Raw genomic sequence first — 17,751 nt, forward strand, 5'->3', positions numbered from 1 at the left:
TAATCCAGGACAGAATTTCAGCACAAGAGCAGTTTAGAAAGGCAGTAAAACAGAGTAATCCCCTACTGGCATCACTCCAAAGCAAGAAGCTATCACATGGATTGGCTTCACAGCAGAGGGGAAGTACAGTGAGTGCCGTAAGCAGTAGAGGTATCACTCCCATTTTATAACAAGGCTTAAGGAATAGGAAAGTTTTGGCCGTGGAAAACAGTATTTGTCAATGCACAAGAAAGCTCAGTCACCATTTTGCAGACAGGCAGAGGTGACATCAAGATGTTTGTGTCATCAGCCATAAGGTCACTGAGGAGGCTAGGAGGATAAAGACCTGAGAAAGAGTTTTTCTAATACTGCCACTACAAGCCTAACACAAATGTAGTAAATAGTGACTAGAAGCTGTGGTAGGACAAAGGAAGGCAGCTTGCTTCCCCAAGCTGCACCCACTTAGTGTTTTATTTGCAGCAGAAAGGACCTCCTAAGACAACAACATACAGCCCTGATAAAATGCTACCATGATCACTTAAGCCAACCCTTAACCTGAAGTGTAGGCAAGTGCCAGTTCTACTACTCTACTGCCAGCCGGGCATCCTCACCTTCAGGCATCTTCCCTACACTCCTGTTGGTGTTCTGGAGCTCCATAGCTTTAGGCACTACAAAGCTGCATACCTATGGCTGCACTACAAAACAGTCAACATTCTAGAGGAAGATGAGTCTATTAGATACAGGGTGCTGTAGATGCTCTGGGTATCATGATCAGATGTGACATGAAACAACAAGCTCTAGCACCAGAGTAGATGTCAAAAGTGGAAGTACAAACGACAGGTTCTGTTGTGGCTAATTTTCCAAGATACTTTCAAGTGGCACTCTACAACTGTTTTTTTCAACATGAGGTCTGGATTTTTGTGCTGAAATATTTGAAAGGGGTAACTGTTTGGGAAATTTTTTCATTTGCTATAGGCTACATGCAAAAATGTAAATGATTACAATCAGGTATTTTAATCATCCAATACATATTTCAAATACCTTGCCCGCAATTGTTTAAGTCTTATTTTTAACACCAATTGAGAAGGTTTTGAAATCTCAAGATGTTCGTTCATTCTCTGGCAAGTTTTCTAACACATTTACAGACTTCAACCAGGTCATTCCATCAGGCTGGAATGCTTAACAGCAGTCCAAGCAAAACAAAGATAAGTCACATTCAATTTGAATAGTTTAGAAAGAATGAAGACTGACAAGAATCAAAGCTAGAGGAGAAGGGAATTTTTTGTCTTAGAGGAAAAGAAATATAAGCAATCCCAAAGTAGAGCTATAAACATGAAGAGCCTGAGAACAAACAGACATAGTTGCAGATCAAATGACTTTCAATACCTCTGCTGATGGGAAATAAGAAAGGAGCATGCTTTGCATCATTTCACATCACTATATGCTGCTTTTTCAACAAATTATACAGGGCAAACTTTTGCTGTCAGGTGTACTATTTGTAAATTGTTCTGGGTATACATGGATGTAAACAAAATATTTTGGGCTCCAAGGTAGTCAACACAATAGTGAAGATGGGGCGGGAAGAGATGCCAATTTCTTCGTATCGGTGATTCATCTGAAAGTGCAATACAAAAAGCTGTGCAAATGGCAACAGAGAATGTATCTCATGTCAACATGAGATCTCCAGACAAGAGAAATTTTCTAATTCCCACAGGTGAGAAAATCCCTACAGGAATTAAACTATTCCTTCTCTCGGAAGAATTTTATACACTCTCCTAAATCATTTAAATGCCATGCTAGTTCTACAAATCTAGGATGTTCTCATCCGAGGTTAAAATCCAAAGATGACCAGAGATTTCAGAGCAGTTGAAAAGTTGAAAGAAAGCAAAGGGTTCTAAAACATCTCCGAGGAGTGCAACTCAGGACAATATTATGAGATTAGCAGCCAGATGGTAAACACTTACCCATATCATCATCAAATATGGATTTTTGTTCCACCTTTTTCTTAGTCTTCTTTTCTTTTGGTTTTATGGTGAGATCCGCAAAAATATCAATGTTATCATCAAACAGGTTAGTCTCTGGCATTTTCTCTTTTGCTTTGTTCATTGGTTTAACTGCCTCAGTAGCAAATATATCATCCTTGGAGCAAAGCATAGAGAGATCATCAATACACAACACATTCAAGAGAATAATCAAATTATCTGTACACAGCAGCTGAGATGTTTAGAAGACTGACAGCCTTGGCCTTCTCAAACCTGAGGGGTTTGCATTCCTTCTCCCCACAGAGGACTCAGCAGAAGCACCTTAGTGTGGGACTGTGCACAGGTCAAGTACAGCACACAGAGGCTGCCCAGCCTGCCAACTTTATTCCTTTTTTAAAAGGGTTACTTGAGCTGCTGTGCGTTGAACAGACAGCTAACAGATAAGAACCAAATACTTTATTACTCTGAAAAAGATCATAAGCATAGGTATGTTGTCACAGCAACACATTCAGTGACATGCCTGCTCTGTGTTAAGGCTGCACCTTTTAATCCACTCTTGACAATAAGGGGGTGAACAGCCAAGGAAAGGGTTTCTATTGCCCAGAAGCAGAGCATGATTGACAGTTTACTTCACTACCTATCCTGCACACCCCATCCTACTCAGCAGTCTCCATTAAGCCTGTGTCTAAGTAGAGGGGTCTGCATAAAGGCCCTGGGGATCACAAAGGCCAAGGTGGCAGGCTCAACCATTACCTCAAAGATATCTTGGGCAGTAGGGTCAACAGCTTGCCAGACAGCAGATTTCAACTCCTTTCTTCCAGTTTTCTGACAGGTGAAAAGAGAGTCTTCCTCCAAAAAAGGTATAGGGCTGCTTTTTGTTGAAGATTTTTGCTGTACAGGCTGGAAGAGATCATTGCTGTCCTGAACACCCAGAACAGACAGATCAGGCTTCTTCTCCCTGCCCTTGATGGGTTTCTTAGCCACACTGTCTGGCATTCCCTCCTTTAAGTTTGATTGTGCAACTGGTCTGGATGTTGAGCTGCTTGCAAAAAGGTCTTCTGATTCAAACAGATCATTCCCTTGGTCTGTGGATTCTGAAGGAAGGAGTTTGTTTGTCCCAGCAGACAAAACACTGCCATGAGCTGGTAGTGACAAGCCAGAAAGCAAGCCGTCTTCCTTGGACTCTGCTTCAGTAGCAAGAGGCTCCTTTATGTTCACTACTGCTGACATCTGTTTTGGTAGAGAGAATTGTGTTTCTTTAGCACTGTCCACCTCCTCACTCTCTTCAGACTCTTGGGCAGCTAGACGGCGGGCCATTCTGCTAGGAGGTCTTCGTTTTCCTGTAACCTTGATCCTGGTCTGCGAGAAAGGAATAAAAGCAGAGCAGGGTTATACAGAAGGAAAAAAACCCCCACACTTCAAAGACGACAAGTTAGGATTCCTGTTATGTTTCCTTGTAGCACTTTGTCCATCTTCACAACACTTCAATTAAATGCATTACCCATTTCGTACTAGCACACTAAAACTGAATTAACTACAAGTTCTCCTCAGAGCTCTGGTTTAAGTAACTTAAACAGCTGCATGTACATTTAAACAAATGCTCAGTTGGGAGTCTTGAGCAAGGAATGCTGAGCAGACACAGATTTAGGTTATAGGGAGAAGCAGCAGGAACCATTCATCATCAGCTCAGCATCATCCATTCTCCCCATATTTCAGAAAGGGGAAAGATGGACAGCAGGACATTCAAGCCTGGAATAGTTTGCAGCAAGGTTCAGAAAAATAACCCAGGACTTTTGATTTGCTGCCCTATGGTCATTCCACAGCAGGTGGAATTGGGGTACAAAAGCAATAGCACTTGCAAGTAGAGAGTCACAACACAGGTCAGCAAGCCACTCTAGCCCCTTGGCTTTAGGTAATACCTTAGTCAGTCTGACATCTTGCTAATCCAGGGGCTTCTGCAGTGCGCTTAGTCTGTCCAAGCCATGACTAATTATATTTTCCATTTAATTTCATTTTATGCATAGCCCGCTGCAGTTCATTCCTCTGCTGCTTTTAAAGAAGCCCCCCTGCAAGTTTTCATTATAGCCTCTACCATATCCCACATGGACAGGAGTATTCACACAGGTAGGAAACAGATCAGTGCAACCTCCTCTTCCCTGTTGTTAATTGTTCTGTTGGAGTAGAAGGACAATCTGGATGGATATGCTGCAACACAGGTTAAAGGGACCATGTGCTTTTGTCAGAATCATTGTAGAAGCACATCTGCCTTCAGAGTGTGGGGCTGTACTGATCAGAGCATGGCTGAAAAACAGGAAGATCATGATGGAAGGGAGATGCACTTGGAAAAAAACCCCCAAAACCTGATCCCTGCTCCATGCACTGTTCTTTGAAAGGACAGCCAGAATACTGGGTAGGTTGCTTTGTTCCAGCCTTTGGTAAAAAGTGCATTTGGCTGCATATATTTACAGCTTAAACTCAAACTTGAAAGGTTCAAGAAGCAATGACATGCCAAAATTAAAACATGTAACCTGAGCCACAAAAAACATTCACTATATAGTTAGAGATGCTTCTTAGATTAATTCTGTAAACAAACATGCATCATCACTATGCTAAAATGAACATTCAAGGTTGACCATATGCAGCTACAGGAGCTCTATTTATTCTTTTGCAAGCCTATCTATTTAAAAGTGTCATGATAGAGGGGTTTGTCTGTTGTGCAGGACATGCTGCTATTGGAAACAACTACGCCTACATGATAATGCATTAGTCTGATGTACAAGCTTCAAACCCATTTGACACTAAGGGGTCATGTCAGCCATTGTGGTGACAGGTGCTGCATCTTCCCAAGTCATCTCTACTGCTCATCTAGTAACGAACAGCCCCAGCAGTGTTAAGGAAAGAAAGAATCAAAGTTAAGAACCTAAGTTATCTTATTCAAATTGCTGCTCTCAGAAAACCCAAGAGATTTATAAAGTCATAAGCACACAGACCAAATCTTAACTACTTGGTTCAAGCTTTATTTTTTTTTTAAAGAATCACTAAATCTTTAATTAGAATATGCCTTTCGCAGTCCATAAAGTAAAAGGTATGAATAAAAACCACATGAGTCAGGAGGCAGAGATCTGCCATGTCAAAAGCTGTAACCCGTTTTTGTTTTGGTTTTGTGTGGGTTTTTTCTTTAAAAACAAAGTTTTTGTGTGAAAAAGAATTGCGACTGACAGTTCAGGACAACATGACATTTTTATCCACAGAGGAGGTAAAGGTCAACCTACAGCAGTGATGTGTTCTTGGTATCTTGCCACAGCAGCTGTCCATAACATATTTTATATGTTATATAGAGAGATGCCTTTTTTATGGTTTTCTGGATGGTGTCTCCTGGGACAGGACAAGATGTTATGCTAAAATACCTTTAACCTATAGGGAAAACCACTGTATTTGGGGAACGTACACATGTAGCTTAAAAAGGCACAGAATTAGGCATATGCATAAGACCCTTACAGAGCTACGAATGTAGGAGGCTTGACCTTTTCTTCAGTGGTCCACAGAAGTGACAGGAGATTAGATTTCCACACCTCCATTTAGATTCAGATAGACCACACTGTTAGCAGCACTTGCATACCAAAACACAAATTCCTGCATGAGGACAGACTGTGTTTTTAATCCCCCTTTATATCTTCCTAAATACTGAGGTTACCTTATTGGCGCTGTGCAAGGTATCCGCTTGCATAGGCTGATCAAAGCTTACGCCTAGTTCTTCATTGTTTCCTGCAGCAGAGAAGGCTTCGCTGTTTTGTACATCCTTGGGCTCATGCAATGGAGTGTCCAGAACTGGTAAGGGGGACTTTATACTAGAGACCTTAGGCATTGCACCAGGTAGTAAGGCTGCAGGGTTAATAGCTAAGTTAGCCTACAAAACAGAAAACAAAAATACACACACAAAAAGAGATCATGTTAATACTGCTCAAGAGCAAGCATGGCTCCAGAGAAGCAGCAAGAACTAGTGTATGTAGGCATTCAAGTTCTACAAGTGCCTGGCCTTTCTCACACCTATGCACTTCTGTGTCTCCCACATCCTCTGTCTCACTAAGTCTGTGGAGTGCTCAACACTATTATTCTATATAAAAGCTTCAGGAACAGCATGGCCACATGTTGGACCAAACATCTATGTAGCTCAGTATCCTGTCTGAGGATAACAATGGTTCTGACCTTACGATGACACTGTGATATAGACAGTTATTAGTCATTTCATGGCAGAAGAGGGACATAACCAAAATCCCAAACCCCTAAGAGTCTCTGAACATACCTAAAATAGTGCTGAGAAGAATAGCAGGTCAAAGAGGAGCCCACCCTCTGCCCCCCAAATAGAGTAAATAGTGCTGCTCAGAGTCAGGTCTGAAATGGGAGGGGGAAATAATATTAAACATGCAATACAGAAAAAGTAATAGGAAATACGCCATCTTAAAAAAAAAAATAATTGCAAGAGTAAGGTAAGGAAGTAAAAAGATTTTGTTTCAGGGAAAGCCATCAGTGAGGCAAGGAAAATTTTTTTTTTTGAAAGTCAAAATGCCAGTAAAGTTAATTACTTGTAGCTCTCCAATCCGAGATGAGGGCTCTTTGGTTTTAATAGGAACAGGACCTGTAGATTTCTGCGCAAAATTACACTGGATTAAACAAGTGGACAAGCTGTTATCAAGCAGACTGTAGTTTGCATTTTAATACATCTATACAAAGCAGCTCACTGCTTACCAATTTCTTCTGAAGACACCTTGTTATCATCACATTCTACCGTCAGAACTACAGTCACTCAATTTTCAGCTTCAATTCCCCACATGCCATAGCCCCGTCTTCATTATCACATTTCATTCCACCTTCCTTCTACCCATTATTATATTTTGCCATAGTAACCCAACAACTACCATCTTCTCCAGGTCACACACACCACCAGACAAATCACACTGTGACAGCTACCCTACCTCCTTGCTTATTCCCTCCCTTAAGACTCTCTGAAGCCATGTTGCCAGATCATTATGTAACTAACTTTTCTCTTTGTGACTGGCTATAATAGGGCCACGAATTTCAGTGAAGCCCACATGGACACCGAGAGGGCTACAGAATTGTACCTCTTAGGCTGCAAGGAAAAAAGCTTCAGAGAAGTGAGTGTTCCTCTCTAGAAAGCAGGCCATCAGTGCCAGAAATAAGACTAGATTAATAGAGCAAGAGCAGCTGTTTGGTCTGAAGACTTGCATCAACTCTAGGGCTCAGGGATGAACCAAATCAGCTAAGGTGCTCTTCCCAGAGCTTGCTCTCCACAAGTTTGTAGTCTACATCGTTCTCTGAGCTAGGCTCTACTGCTGTTGGTGTGGCTGGGTAGTCAGAGCTCCTTCAGCCAGGCTGAAGGAACTGAGGGGTTTGCAAGGGTTAGGACACTGGTTTGGGCATCTTGATAGCATGACAGAGGAATCCTAGTGTCTGAGGAGATTGTTCCTCGCTTAAATGCATGTGATGTTCAGCTGAACCTCAGACAGGCTGAGATCATTCCTGTACCACACTGTCAGTAGCTTTAAAAAAAAAAAAAAAAAAAAATAAAAGGGGGAAGACAAGCCTGGTGCTACACTTCAAGGAATACTTCACCATAAGGGAAGACAGGCTAATTACTAGCCCTACAGACTTGCTCTGTGTTCCTCAGCCCAGGGGAGAAAAAACAACACCCACCTCCCACAATGAAAAGCTAATCTCCTACAGATTGAAATCCAACAAGCAGCTCTGGCGAGGCATAAGCCTGAATTCAGACCCAGACTCCCTTGGTTCTACAAGATTATGGACAGGAGTAGGAGTCTTGTTTGCTCATCAAAGTCTCCATGATAAGATTCTTAATAGCCACAGATTTGTGCTGCATGCCCCGATCTCCTTTGTGAGAAAGCCTACCCTATACTTTAAAGATCACATTCACTCCAGTAGACACTGGCACTTCAGAGTAGAATGAATAACAACCCATTTTCAGTCCAACAGGACCTGAGGTGTACTTCTTCACTGCCTTGTACTTTGCCCTTGTAAGTGTGTGGGCAATGAATAAAACACTGTACCAATAGCATTTAAACTTCTTGCTAGTAACAGTGCACCTGCTAATAACCAGAGACAAGTTTGGCCATGCATTGCCACTTTGCAGCCAGTGAATCCAGCCATTAGTTTTGATCTTTTCAAGAGACTTATTTAAAACAAAACGATACATCCCCTTTTTCTCTGCATGCTGTTCAAGGCACAAGATTTAAGTACTTGCCTCTGTAGTTACTGCCTTCAGAGCTTCATCTTGTTTGGCACTTAAAGCATTTTGTAGAAGGTTACTGCTCTCCAAGGAAGGGCCAGTACTGGCCTTAAGTGTTTTCTTCTCAGCTATTTTCTGAAAGCATTAAGAACACAAGTCAACACGAATGGGGTTAAAAGCATGGTCTGTAGATTAAAAAAAAAAAGCGCAAAGCTTTTTAAAAATCTTGCGTCTATCTGAAAAGAAAACTAGCCACATCTTTTGACTCTGCAATGCATAGCAGGCATTGCCTTTTGGCTCTGCAATGCCAAGGGCCTTCCACTCCTCCATTCCTTTAGCCTACCTCAACCTTTGCTGTCTATGCTAATGATAAATAATGAGAGTTTCAATAAACTTCCAAATGCATACGTATTTCCTCATGCACAGGACAGCAGGGAAAACAAAAGCACAAAGCTAGCTAAGGAACACTGCTATTTTTATGTTTTCAAGCAAACAGGCTCCATATATAGCTGCCAAGCAGCTAATTACTTAAGACCACCCCTTCCACAGTCCTCAGAGAAACTGTTTCCAGGATCTATTGCCAGTTTTCTAGCCTAACTTCCAGCTATAGACATGACAACATGAAAATAGACTAAAGTAAAAATTGGCTTCAATTTAATTAAGCTAAATACATTTAGAGTAACAGTTTAGAATGCACATTAGGACTTTGACCTCAGACCACCTGTAATGCAGTCTAGTTCATTACTGCAGCTGCTTGCCCTCTAAAAACAACTCAGCGATCACAAGGATTTTAATACTGCATTCAATACCTTAAATCAAACCAACCTGCAGAGACTTTAATTACATAAGTCATAGAGCAAGACTCAGCAGTCATGCATGAACTACAGGGAAGTAATATTAGTAAGTTAATAAAACAATACAAACTCTACTACTCTGATTTCTGCTCAGGTGTGTTCTCTTACACCTCAGCCAGTCCCAGTGGTACACAAAAAGAAAAAGAATCCAATCCTCTCATCCCAGCTTTGGGAGACCTAATGCATCTGTTTGTTCCCTGTGTCTTCAAGGTCACAATGGCCATTTCTATTCTCTCAAAAAGATCTGAGAAGTCACTTAATTTCTTGTGGGAATACGTATCGAAAAAAATCCCTTCCATACACTTCTTCCCAATGTCTTTTATATAAGCCATTTACAGCAAAGGAACAGATACCGGAATGTTTGTTTTAGCAGCACTGAAGAGATCATCCTCATCGTCATCCCCAAAAAGGCCTCCTCCAGATGATGGCTTCAGGATACGGTTTGCAGACTAAAGAGAGAAAGGATAAAGAAAAGATGCATCACAGATCAAAAGCACATCTCCTTCGGCCCATGATGCTTGAACTGATATTAGCACTTGGTCCTCCCTGGAAATCAGTGACTTCTAAGCTGTGTTCAAACAAGGAACACCAGTAGGCTGCACAGTTCAAAGACTTCTTCAAAGACTGTTTTTAAATAGCAGGTTCAGAGAAGGACTTTGAACTCACCATTGACTTCTTGGGGCTGGCAAAGAGGTCGACGTCTGGATCATTGTCCTTCTGAAGTTTGTGACTGAAGAGGAGCTCTTCGTCTTGAAAGACTCCAGTGCTTTTGGGCCGAGTACTTTTCTCGGAAGCCTGGAAGGAGAGAAGAAAGGTCCACACAGTGAGAAACTCCCTCCTTAAGGAGGTTATTTGCCTAGTGATAAGGCAGATTACAATTCACCTGAGGCTACACTATGACCCTGGTAACAAAAATACAATTTTAACTGCAAGTTATATATTTTACTTTGACGAAATTTGCAAAACTGACAATGTAAATATTTGTATTCACAGTTCAATTTGATGAGAAGACATTAACCAAAATGCATCTGTGTCTGCTGACCTGAGATCCAGCTGCTACTATTTACCTGCAAAGCTTCTTTAGAAGGAAGGGGAAAGAAAAGAAAAAAAAAAAAATTCAGTATGTTATCATGAGTGTACAGTAAGGTTTCTATTTCAGGAAGATAAGCCTTTTATGCCTTGAATTTTTCAGCTGAGGCTGCAGGACAGAGAAGTGAGAGAAAGAGAATCTGGTTAATCATCTTCCTAAGCTACTTTTTTAAAGAATAAAATAAAATAAAATAAACCACCAAAGTTGAAGGCCTGTAAAGCTATTATTGTTGCTAGATTCCCTGTTCTCCTCCTGTTAAAGCAAACACACCCCCACAATGAAGAACAGAACACATTGTCTGCCTTTGCCAAGAACTTGTATTTTCAAATTTGCTGGTGGGGGGACGGTTGACAGTCAAACATATCACCTTATCAGCCCTCCACTATCTGGCAAACCAACCAATATCAGCTGCTTGAACATCAAAAACAATGCCTTTCTGTGATCATGGTCACTGTATGCACCAAGGTCTGACTTTCAAAAGGCAAAGGCCCCACTGAATGTCTAGGTAAAGGCCAGTATCCATGTTTCACCACCCAGCTGTCTCTTCCGCACCTACACAAATGAAATGATGTCTCTTAAGAGCATGACTGAATGTCCAGTAGCATAACATCAGACTTCAAATCCAAGCAGCAGGTGCAGCAGTCATAAGAATAAAGCCCGATTCTCCCCTTTCCAGTCCAGGTATCCAGGAGTCCCAAAGGGCTGCCTACTAAAGCTAGTTTCCAGTATGCCATTTTTGGTCCATACACCCTGTCCTATGATTTTTATTACTGCTCCATTCTCAGCCTCTCTGTGCACCAGCTTTAACTTTATATCAAAAGCCAGGTCACATTTTTAGAGCACTGGAACTGCTGTTTATGCCCAGATACATGAAAACCTAATGCACATCTCAAAGCATCCATACATGAAACTCCTATTACACTGAGATAAGCAAGGAAAATAGTAGCACCTTTCAGATTTGCCTACCAAAAAGATTAAGTTCCTAAATTACCTATTCTGATTTTTGCATGAAAATGCATTTCAGCACCTTAATCACTTCATGACTGTTACATGCTTACAGCTGAGTGCTTTGAAGGAAAGATTTGAAGGGATTTGTATCTTCCTAAATTCATAGGACAGATGTGGCTTCTTGCAACCATCTTGCAATGTGCCTCCTCCCCCAAAAAACCCAGACACAGCATACATTCACAACAAGTAAATAAGCACTCAAGCTTACAGTCCATTTTTACTTAGAAGCAGCTATAAACAGGGATTTTTCTCAAAGAGCCACCTATTTCATTCAGCTCCAGGGACTTCTGAATAAAGTGTGTATAGCATTTAGGGTTAACAACTTTACATGGTCACACTAAGATGACGAAACCTTGTGGTATACTGTAGTATACGGTATGTACTTTTTGACATGACTTCAAGTTTACAGAAAAAAATTTGGTACACCTGCATCAAGTAGAAACAAGAACATTGCCATGGATTCAGGATATAGCTGCTGAAGATTCAAAATCTACGTCTTGATGGTATACACTATATCAGGAAAGCCAGACAGCAAGAATATGGCAATTGGAGGCTTTTTAAAAAAGTGAACACACATACTTGAAAAACGGAAGTAAGCATAGAATTAAGATGATTCTTGCTGAAGCTAAGCCTGCAGGCATATATCCACCAAGAAAACTGCAACAATATAAAGAATATAAAGGGATAAACCACAAGGCTTCAAATTCCACATCCTTCTACTTCCTAGTATCTCTGACCTTGAGGGGTAACTGGGCAAACAGTTCTGTACAGCAGACATCAAGTAGCTGCACCAAAACATCTGTACAGAATTTCTTTTCATACTAGCATGCAGCAAAATGCTTTCGAGTTAGTGGGATGGACAAATTTACAAAGGGATTCAGGATCATGAGGAAAAGCAGGAATAATTTCTCACCCAAGAACCTGGAATTTTAGAAATATAGAAAGATTAGCCTCCATGACACGAAGAGAGGGAAAGGTAAAAACAAAACCTTGTATAGAATAGTAGAGGTAGAAATACTATTTCCTAGTGTTCAAGAACTTCCCTAGACTCACCACACCAATTTCTTTCTGTGCATTTTTAATGCCGTTATCATCTTCCAGTCTCTCCTCTTCCTCCTCCTCAAACAAGCTTAACACTTTCTTAGCTTGGGACTTGACGACTTTCTCCAGAGCTGGTGGTGATGTCGCAAACAGATCTGAGCTGCTGGCTGGCTCTGGGGATGTTGCTGCAAAAGGCTCCACAAAAAAAAAAAAAAAAAAAAAAACCACACAAAAAAACCCCCCAAAAAACATTAACACATCAGCCTGTTATTTTTCAGGTTTGTCCAAAAAACCACTAAGCTTTCTTGGTTAAATGCCAGCAGTTGTCAGAGTTCTGCAATCCATTACCAAGCAGACAACTATATTCAACTCATTTTTCCTAAGCAGACAGAACAGCAACATGCAGATTAGCAAGAGACAGTAGATAAAGAAGAGAACACACTTCATGGCTCTGAAAGGAACAAAAGTTTCCTCCTGTACCCTACGCTGTAGCACTGTTGATAAGCAGCTCCTGCATAAGGTTTCCTCCTCATCCATATGTCAGGTTGCACCTGCACCACAATGGTGCATTAAGCAGCTTTGCCATTTTCTCTGAGGTACCTAGTTCACGCAACCTGGGATTCTTTGGAGTGGGCAGCGCTACCTGAACCTTGAATGCACTCAGGAAAGTGCAAAGCATGGTAACTACTCTGGAAATTCAACAGCTGGTAACTCCCCAACAATCCCTCTGTAAGACCATGCCCAAGATTAAGTTCTGCTTAAGTTTCTTCAATAATACACTCAATAATACCATCAATACTGTTCTGTAACAGTATTGCCCAGGAGAAATTCACAATCCTGAAAGCCACAGCTGCCAACGCCATTTATAAATCATCAGACAGTATGCCGAAACAAAGTTACTGAGCTTGGCGCAAAGCCTACACATGAGTATAGGCTATCTTTTAAAGGAAAGCTTTGTTCATATGACTAAAGATTACCCAACCCACTTTGGAGGAGAAACAAAACAGATTCCAACCCACAAAAAAACCCCAAACAATTCTCTCATGTACATCAGTTGGGAAACAACTTTTAAATGGCATTTAATCAATTTGCTGTTTGACTGACAAGTGATTTTGCTAAATGGAGACAGAGTTGTTCTCTCCTTGGCAATAGAAGAGGCAATCCAGAAAAAGAATTCTGTCCCAGAGCAGCAGTGTTAGATTGTGGGGGTTTTTTTAAACTGAATCTTTACCAAACTTCAGACTAACGTAGGAAAATCTCTCACTTTTTCCTTTGTTTGCTGCCCTGCAACATCTGCTCCTCTAGGCACAGGAACTGCTCCAGGCTCTTTTAAACACTGCAATGTATCTTCTACCTGGTTAGACTTCACTGCTCTATCTGGCAGACCTTCCTTTTCCTCCTTTTCTTCTTCATTAAAGAAAGGTGGTACTTGTGCTGGTTTTACTTTCTCCTGCAAAATTAAGAGAACACCAATGACACAGAATTGGTGGGTATATAAGAAGCACATGCTGCCGTGGGATAGCATAGTCTCAGTTTGCCTTCTACAGAAATCTAGGACAATGGCAACATGCTTGACTTCTACTTCCCTCCCTTGGGACATTCTAGTTTGTGACTTTTGACTTCTAGTATTATAGGCTCTTGAGACTGCTTGAAGAGTGCTGGGAAGCAATTGCAAGCTTAGAGCGGATGCCCTAGGAATATGGTCTGGTTGGTGCACCATTTCCTGTGACTGCCAGCAGCTAGAATGTGGCTTGCTTTTCTTCTTCTATTCCCAAGCCTAATATCTTTATGGGCCCTGACAACTATTTTCCTGGTAAGCAGAAAGGCAAGGCTGGGAGCAGGGGCGGCACACACACATGTACAGGATACAGATACAGGTGCATTAAGCTTTTGCAACTCCCACTCTCAATTCCAAAGCACCACCAGACAGGCAGCACACTATGGGCTAAGCTCGTAAGACAGAGGATAGCATAAGCACCCTCAACAGAAGGCCAGTAAGAAGCCTGTAGACACATTTGAATCAGCTTGGGTTGAGCTGACACGAAGGGTGAAGGCCCTAGCTTCACAGTCAGCAGTAAGCCGTTTGTTCCTTTTAATAGTATTTTATGGTTGAGAGCTCTCAAAACATCCTCAGGAAGGGCTTTTAGCATAAAGCAAACAAATTCAGGGTTAGTGGTCAAGAAAATTTTGAAATCTCTATTAGGCTGATGGTAGTAAGAAGTTTTACATTTAGGAGTTGAGTCCGCCCTGTTCCCATTCCCACTTTGCTAGAACTACCATTGTCTAAACCAAGTCAGACTTACATCCAGTACCTAACAAGGAAGATAAACTATAAAAAGACTAAGTGTTCCACATTAGTTTTAAAAGAAAGGGGTGGTACCACTGCAGCCTTAGCAGCTGAAGGAAGTAGCGTTGATTGAGAGCTGAAGAGCGATTCTCCATTAATAGCATCATCTTCAAACAACAACGATACTTTCTGTGGTTTTCTTTGGCTGCAATGAGAGAGAGGAGAAAGTGGAAGATTCAGTGCAAAAGCTTCAGAGGCCATGCACTGCATCCGTTTAAAAGTATCACTTAGGACCATCATTTGCAGCGAGTGGTCCCAGACACAGGACTCAGCTTCCTCACTGTCTCAACAGTTCTACGACCCTCCCTTCTTGTCTGCATAGCTTTCTGCAGAAGTGAAGATAAAAAGAGGTCAAGAGGATTTTATATTGCAGGCATGGAAATAGCCCAGTTCAGTGGTGGCAAGGAGAATGATCCACCACAGATACAAAAGTGGTAAAAAAGCCCAGCCCTGCCCCTTCCCACTCACACACCTCTACTTCCTCCTCAGCAGCAGTAGCAAGGGACAACACTTGCAATATGCTTGGGTGCGTCCGGTTTTGAGGGCGCTGCTGGGCTGTTCTGAAAAAATGCACTGCCCCACCTCCCGCAACCATCACCTCTCTTTAGTGATTGCAAATAAATCCTCCTCATCTTCTTCCTCAAAGAGGCTCGTCTTCTTCACAGCTTTAGCCTGACTGACAGCGCTAGCTGGTTTTGTAGGGTCGTCTTTTCGGTCATCTTCAGAAGGAAGTTTAGCTGGCTTGGAGACATTCCAGTGTTCCTTAAAAATAAGGAACCCTTAAGTTTTCTTTTGTCTTGGTCAAAGCCACTTTCCCATCTTCTGCATAAGCAGAAACACTCAGCATCTTGGCAGTCTTTGCATCTCTCTACTAGTTTATTTTCCTGCCTTTGTGTTAGCCACTGTAATATGACATTGCTCAGGCTTTGCTGAGGGCCTGGCCACCTTTTGGCATACGGTATTTGCCCAGCAAAACAGGGTACACACACTTTACTATTATAGTTGCTCTTGAACAACTGAGGTCAGTGTCAACTGCAGTCACAGGAGTAAGGTCACCCAGTAGAAACCGATTTGAGCTACTTAAATAATTAGCAAGTTTGATGTACAGGGAAAAAACAAAACAAAACAAAACCCTGAGAAAAAACACAACATCCACACCCAAGACACCTCATTACTAGAGTGCATGATGCTGCACTTTTTTCTTCTTATTATTTCCTCAACTTTCAACTACAGTACTTTCTGCCCCGCCTCCCCTGGAGCTAGCATTTAATCAAGCCTACCCACTGAACAAGTCAAAAATCTACATTAGAAGGAAACATTTCTGGGGTTGGGAGAGTTTTCTGGCTTGTGTGTTTTCTCATTCCCAGCATTTCAAGTGGTTTGCCCCGTTCCCCACCTCTGTCCCCCTTCTGAAAGGGACTACAGGCATGTAGAAGTATGAACTTTGTTTATTCTACATTAAGATAAAAATGCATCTAAAGATATTACTAGTATTCACTAAAAAAGCAATTACAGGACAGGTAATAAACATCAAGTCTACCTAAAAGAGTAATTCTGGAGGGTGGGAGGGCTAAGAAGAGTCTGGATCCTATTCATATGAGTTAATTCAGAGACTTTCCAGACAAGTTTAATTTACTTAGTGTCTCTGGCTTTCTTTTAAGATGCAGGACAACACCTAATCCATGCCTAGAAGGGGGCTGCTCTCTGGGAAGCCTAGTTATTTATGTTTCATTTTTCCCATCCCTAGATTTTAAAAAAACAAAACAAAAACAAACAAAAAAACTCCACCAAAACCCAAGCAAACAAAAAAACCCAAACACCACCACACACAAAAAACCCCACCCCAAAAACCCAAAACAAAGAGAAACGCACCACATATCTATCTAGAACTGCTAAACTTTCCTTACAGAAATTAAAGCAGTAAGAGCAAACTTATTTTTCCCTTTCAGTATTTTTAAGTCAGATTTGTTGGCAGCAGCCTCCATTTACTATCGATCTTTCTATAAATTACATGGAAAATACTGATTTTTCTCTTCCACATGACTTCTGTTACCTAGATCCTGAGATAATTTAGGCCAAGAATCAGCCAGCTTCCTCAGCTGCAAACAAGTCACAGGACTGGGGTAGGCATGGCATGTGGACATAGAGTTTGACTGTGGTTCCCATCTCAACAGTTTTATTATGCTTTGCTCAGCCTAAAGCCCAGTAACCCCTTTCAACCAAATCTTACTCCTCAGTACCTCCTCATCACTGCTGAACAATAAGCTGGAGGCTTTCTTGAGTGGCTCTGACTGTTTTGCTTTCTCTTCTGGGGGGTTTTCCTGTTGCTTCTTGGCAGGTACCACACCAAAGAGATCCTTAAAATAAAAAAATATATATTTAAAAAAAATCAAAAGCCAAAGCCACAATGAAAAGCTCACTGAGAAGTCATCAGCATGCAAGACACTGTTGCCATCCACTTCTCAGATGAGTAGGAGAGAGAAATGGTGTTTTATGAACCCTTTTTGAAGACATTTTCAAGTGTGATACGGTATTCTGGTACAGGGAATTCTATGCACACAGCTTTTGATAGACCAGAAACTTGTAAGCACGCAGCATAGTTTTGGCCCACAGATTCTCCACCATAAGGCTTGACCAGCAGACAAAGCGCACCACACAGCAATTCCGTTACACAGCAGCTAACACAATGGGGCACTGTTTTTAATCTACGTAATGAAATAGAGAATGAATCCTATTCTGAGAGGACAGGCAATAGGCAAGCTGAACCACTACCACTGGGGAAGAACCAAGACTTTTCACCTGAAGACACTCATGCAGATTATTATATAGGCATCAGAATATACAAAAGCATATGTTGACTTCACCACCTAACAATTATTTATGCTTTTCTCCACTCAACTTGAACTTCAGTTCCATAACACAACCTTCATGGCAGATACCAGAGACCTTACCACATTACCAAATGTTTCACTATCCTGACAGGTGCTTCTGAACAGCCCCTATTCAGAAAGCTGAGCTGGAAGCAGCCCCCTCTTGAACAGGAAACCTTTATCTTGAGTTTGCACAAGTCCCTTATCTTACAGCTCTGAGCAGGCCTCCTATTTCCCTCAGGTTAAGACTATGGGGTAAGTTAACTCACCATGAAGGCTGCAGGCCCAGAGTTGAAAGCTCTTTGGAGGGTGTGTGGG

The 17,751-nt window shown here is 41.6% G+C and overlaps 1 protein-coding gene across 6 annotated transcripts in view; it reads right to left on the reverse strand.

Moving 5' to 3' along the window:
• Positions 1 to 17,751, reverse strand: part of LOC128147370 (WASH complex subunit 2A-like) — a 38,324-nt gene that overhangs the window by 1,749 nt on the left and 18,824 nt on the right. For 4 of the 6 annotated variants that reach the window (XM_052799868.1, XM_052799869.1, XM_052799867.1 and 1 more), the window contains 12 exons: positions 16,804 to 16,920; positions 15,162 to 15,325; positions 14,597 to 14,708; positions 13,481 to 13,666; positions 12,229 to 12,411; positions 9,744 to 9,872; positions 9,431 to 9,526; positions 8,239 to 8,358; positions 6,545 to 6,607; positions 5,656 to 5,868; positions 2,715 to 3,320; positions 1,944 to 2,118 (listed from right to left, as the gene is read on the reverse strand). In XM_052799868.1, coding sequence (XP_052655828.1) covers positions 1,944 to 2,118; positions 2,715 to 3,320; positions 5,656 to 5,868; positions 6,545 to 6,607; positions 8,239 to 8,358; positions 9,431 to 9,526; positions 9,744 to 9,872; positions 12,229 to 12,411; positions 13,481 to 13,666; positions 14,597 to 14,708; positions 15,162 to 15,325; positions 16,804 to 16,920 — 2,164 coding nt within the window. The remainder of the gene's footprint in view (positions 1 to 1,943; positions 2,119 to 2,714; positions 3,321 to 5,655; positions 5,869 to 6,544; positions 6,608 to 8,238; positions 8,359 to 9,430; positions 9,527 to 9,743; positions 9,873 to 12,228; positions 12,412 to 13,480; positions 13,667 to 14,596; positions 14,709 to 15,161; positions 15,326 to 16,803; positions 16,921 to 17,751) is intronic. The other 2 variants (XM_052799871.1, XM_052799870.1) reach the window with 2 other exon arrangements.

Source organism: Harpia harpyja, chromosome 10, assembly GCF_026419915.1.
Source record: "Harpia harpyja isolate bHarHar1 chromosome 10, bHarHar1 primary haplotype, whole genome shotgun sequence".
Taxonomy (NCBI): Eukaryota; Metazoa; Chordata; class Aves; order Accipitriformes; family Accipitridae; genus Harpia; species Harpia harpyja.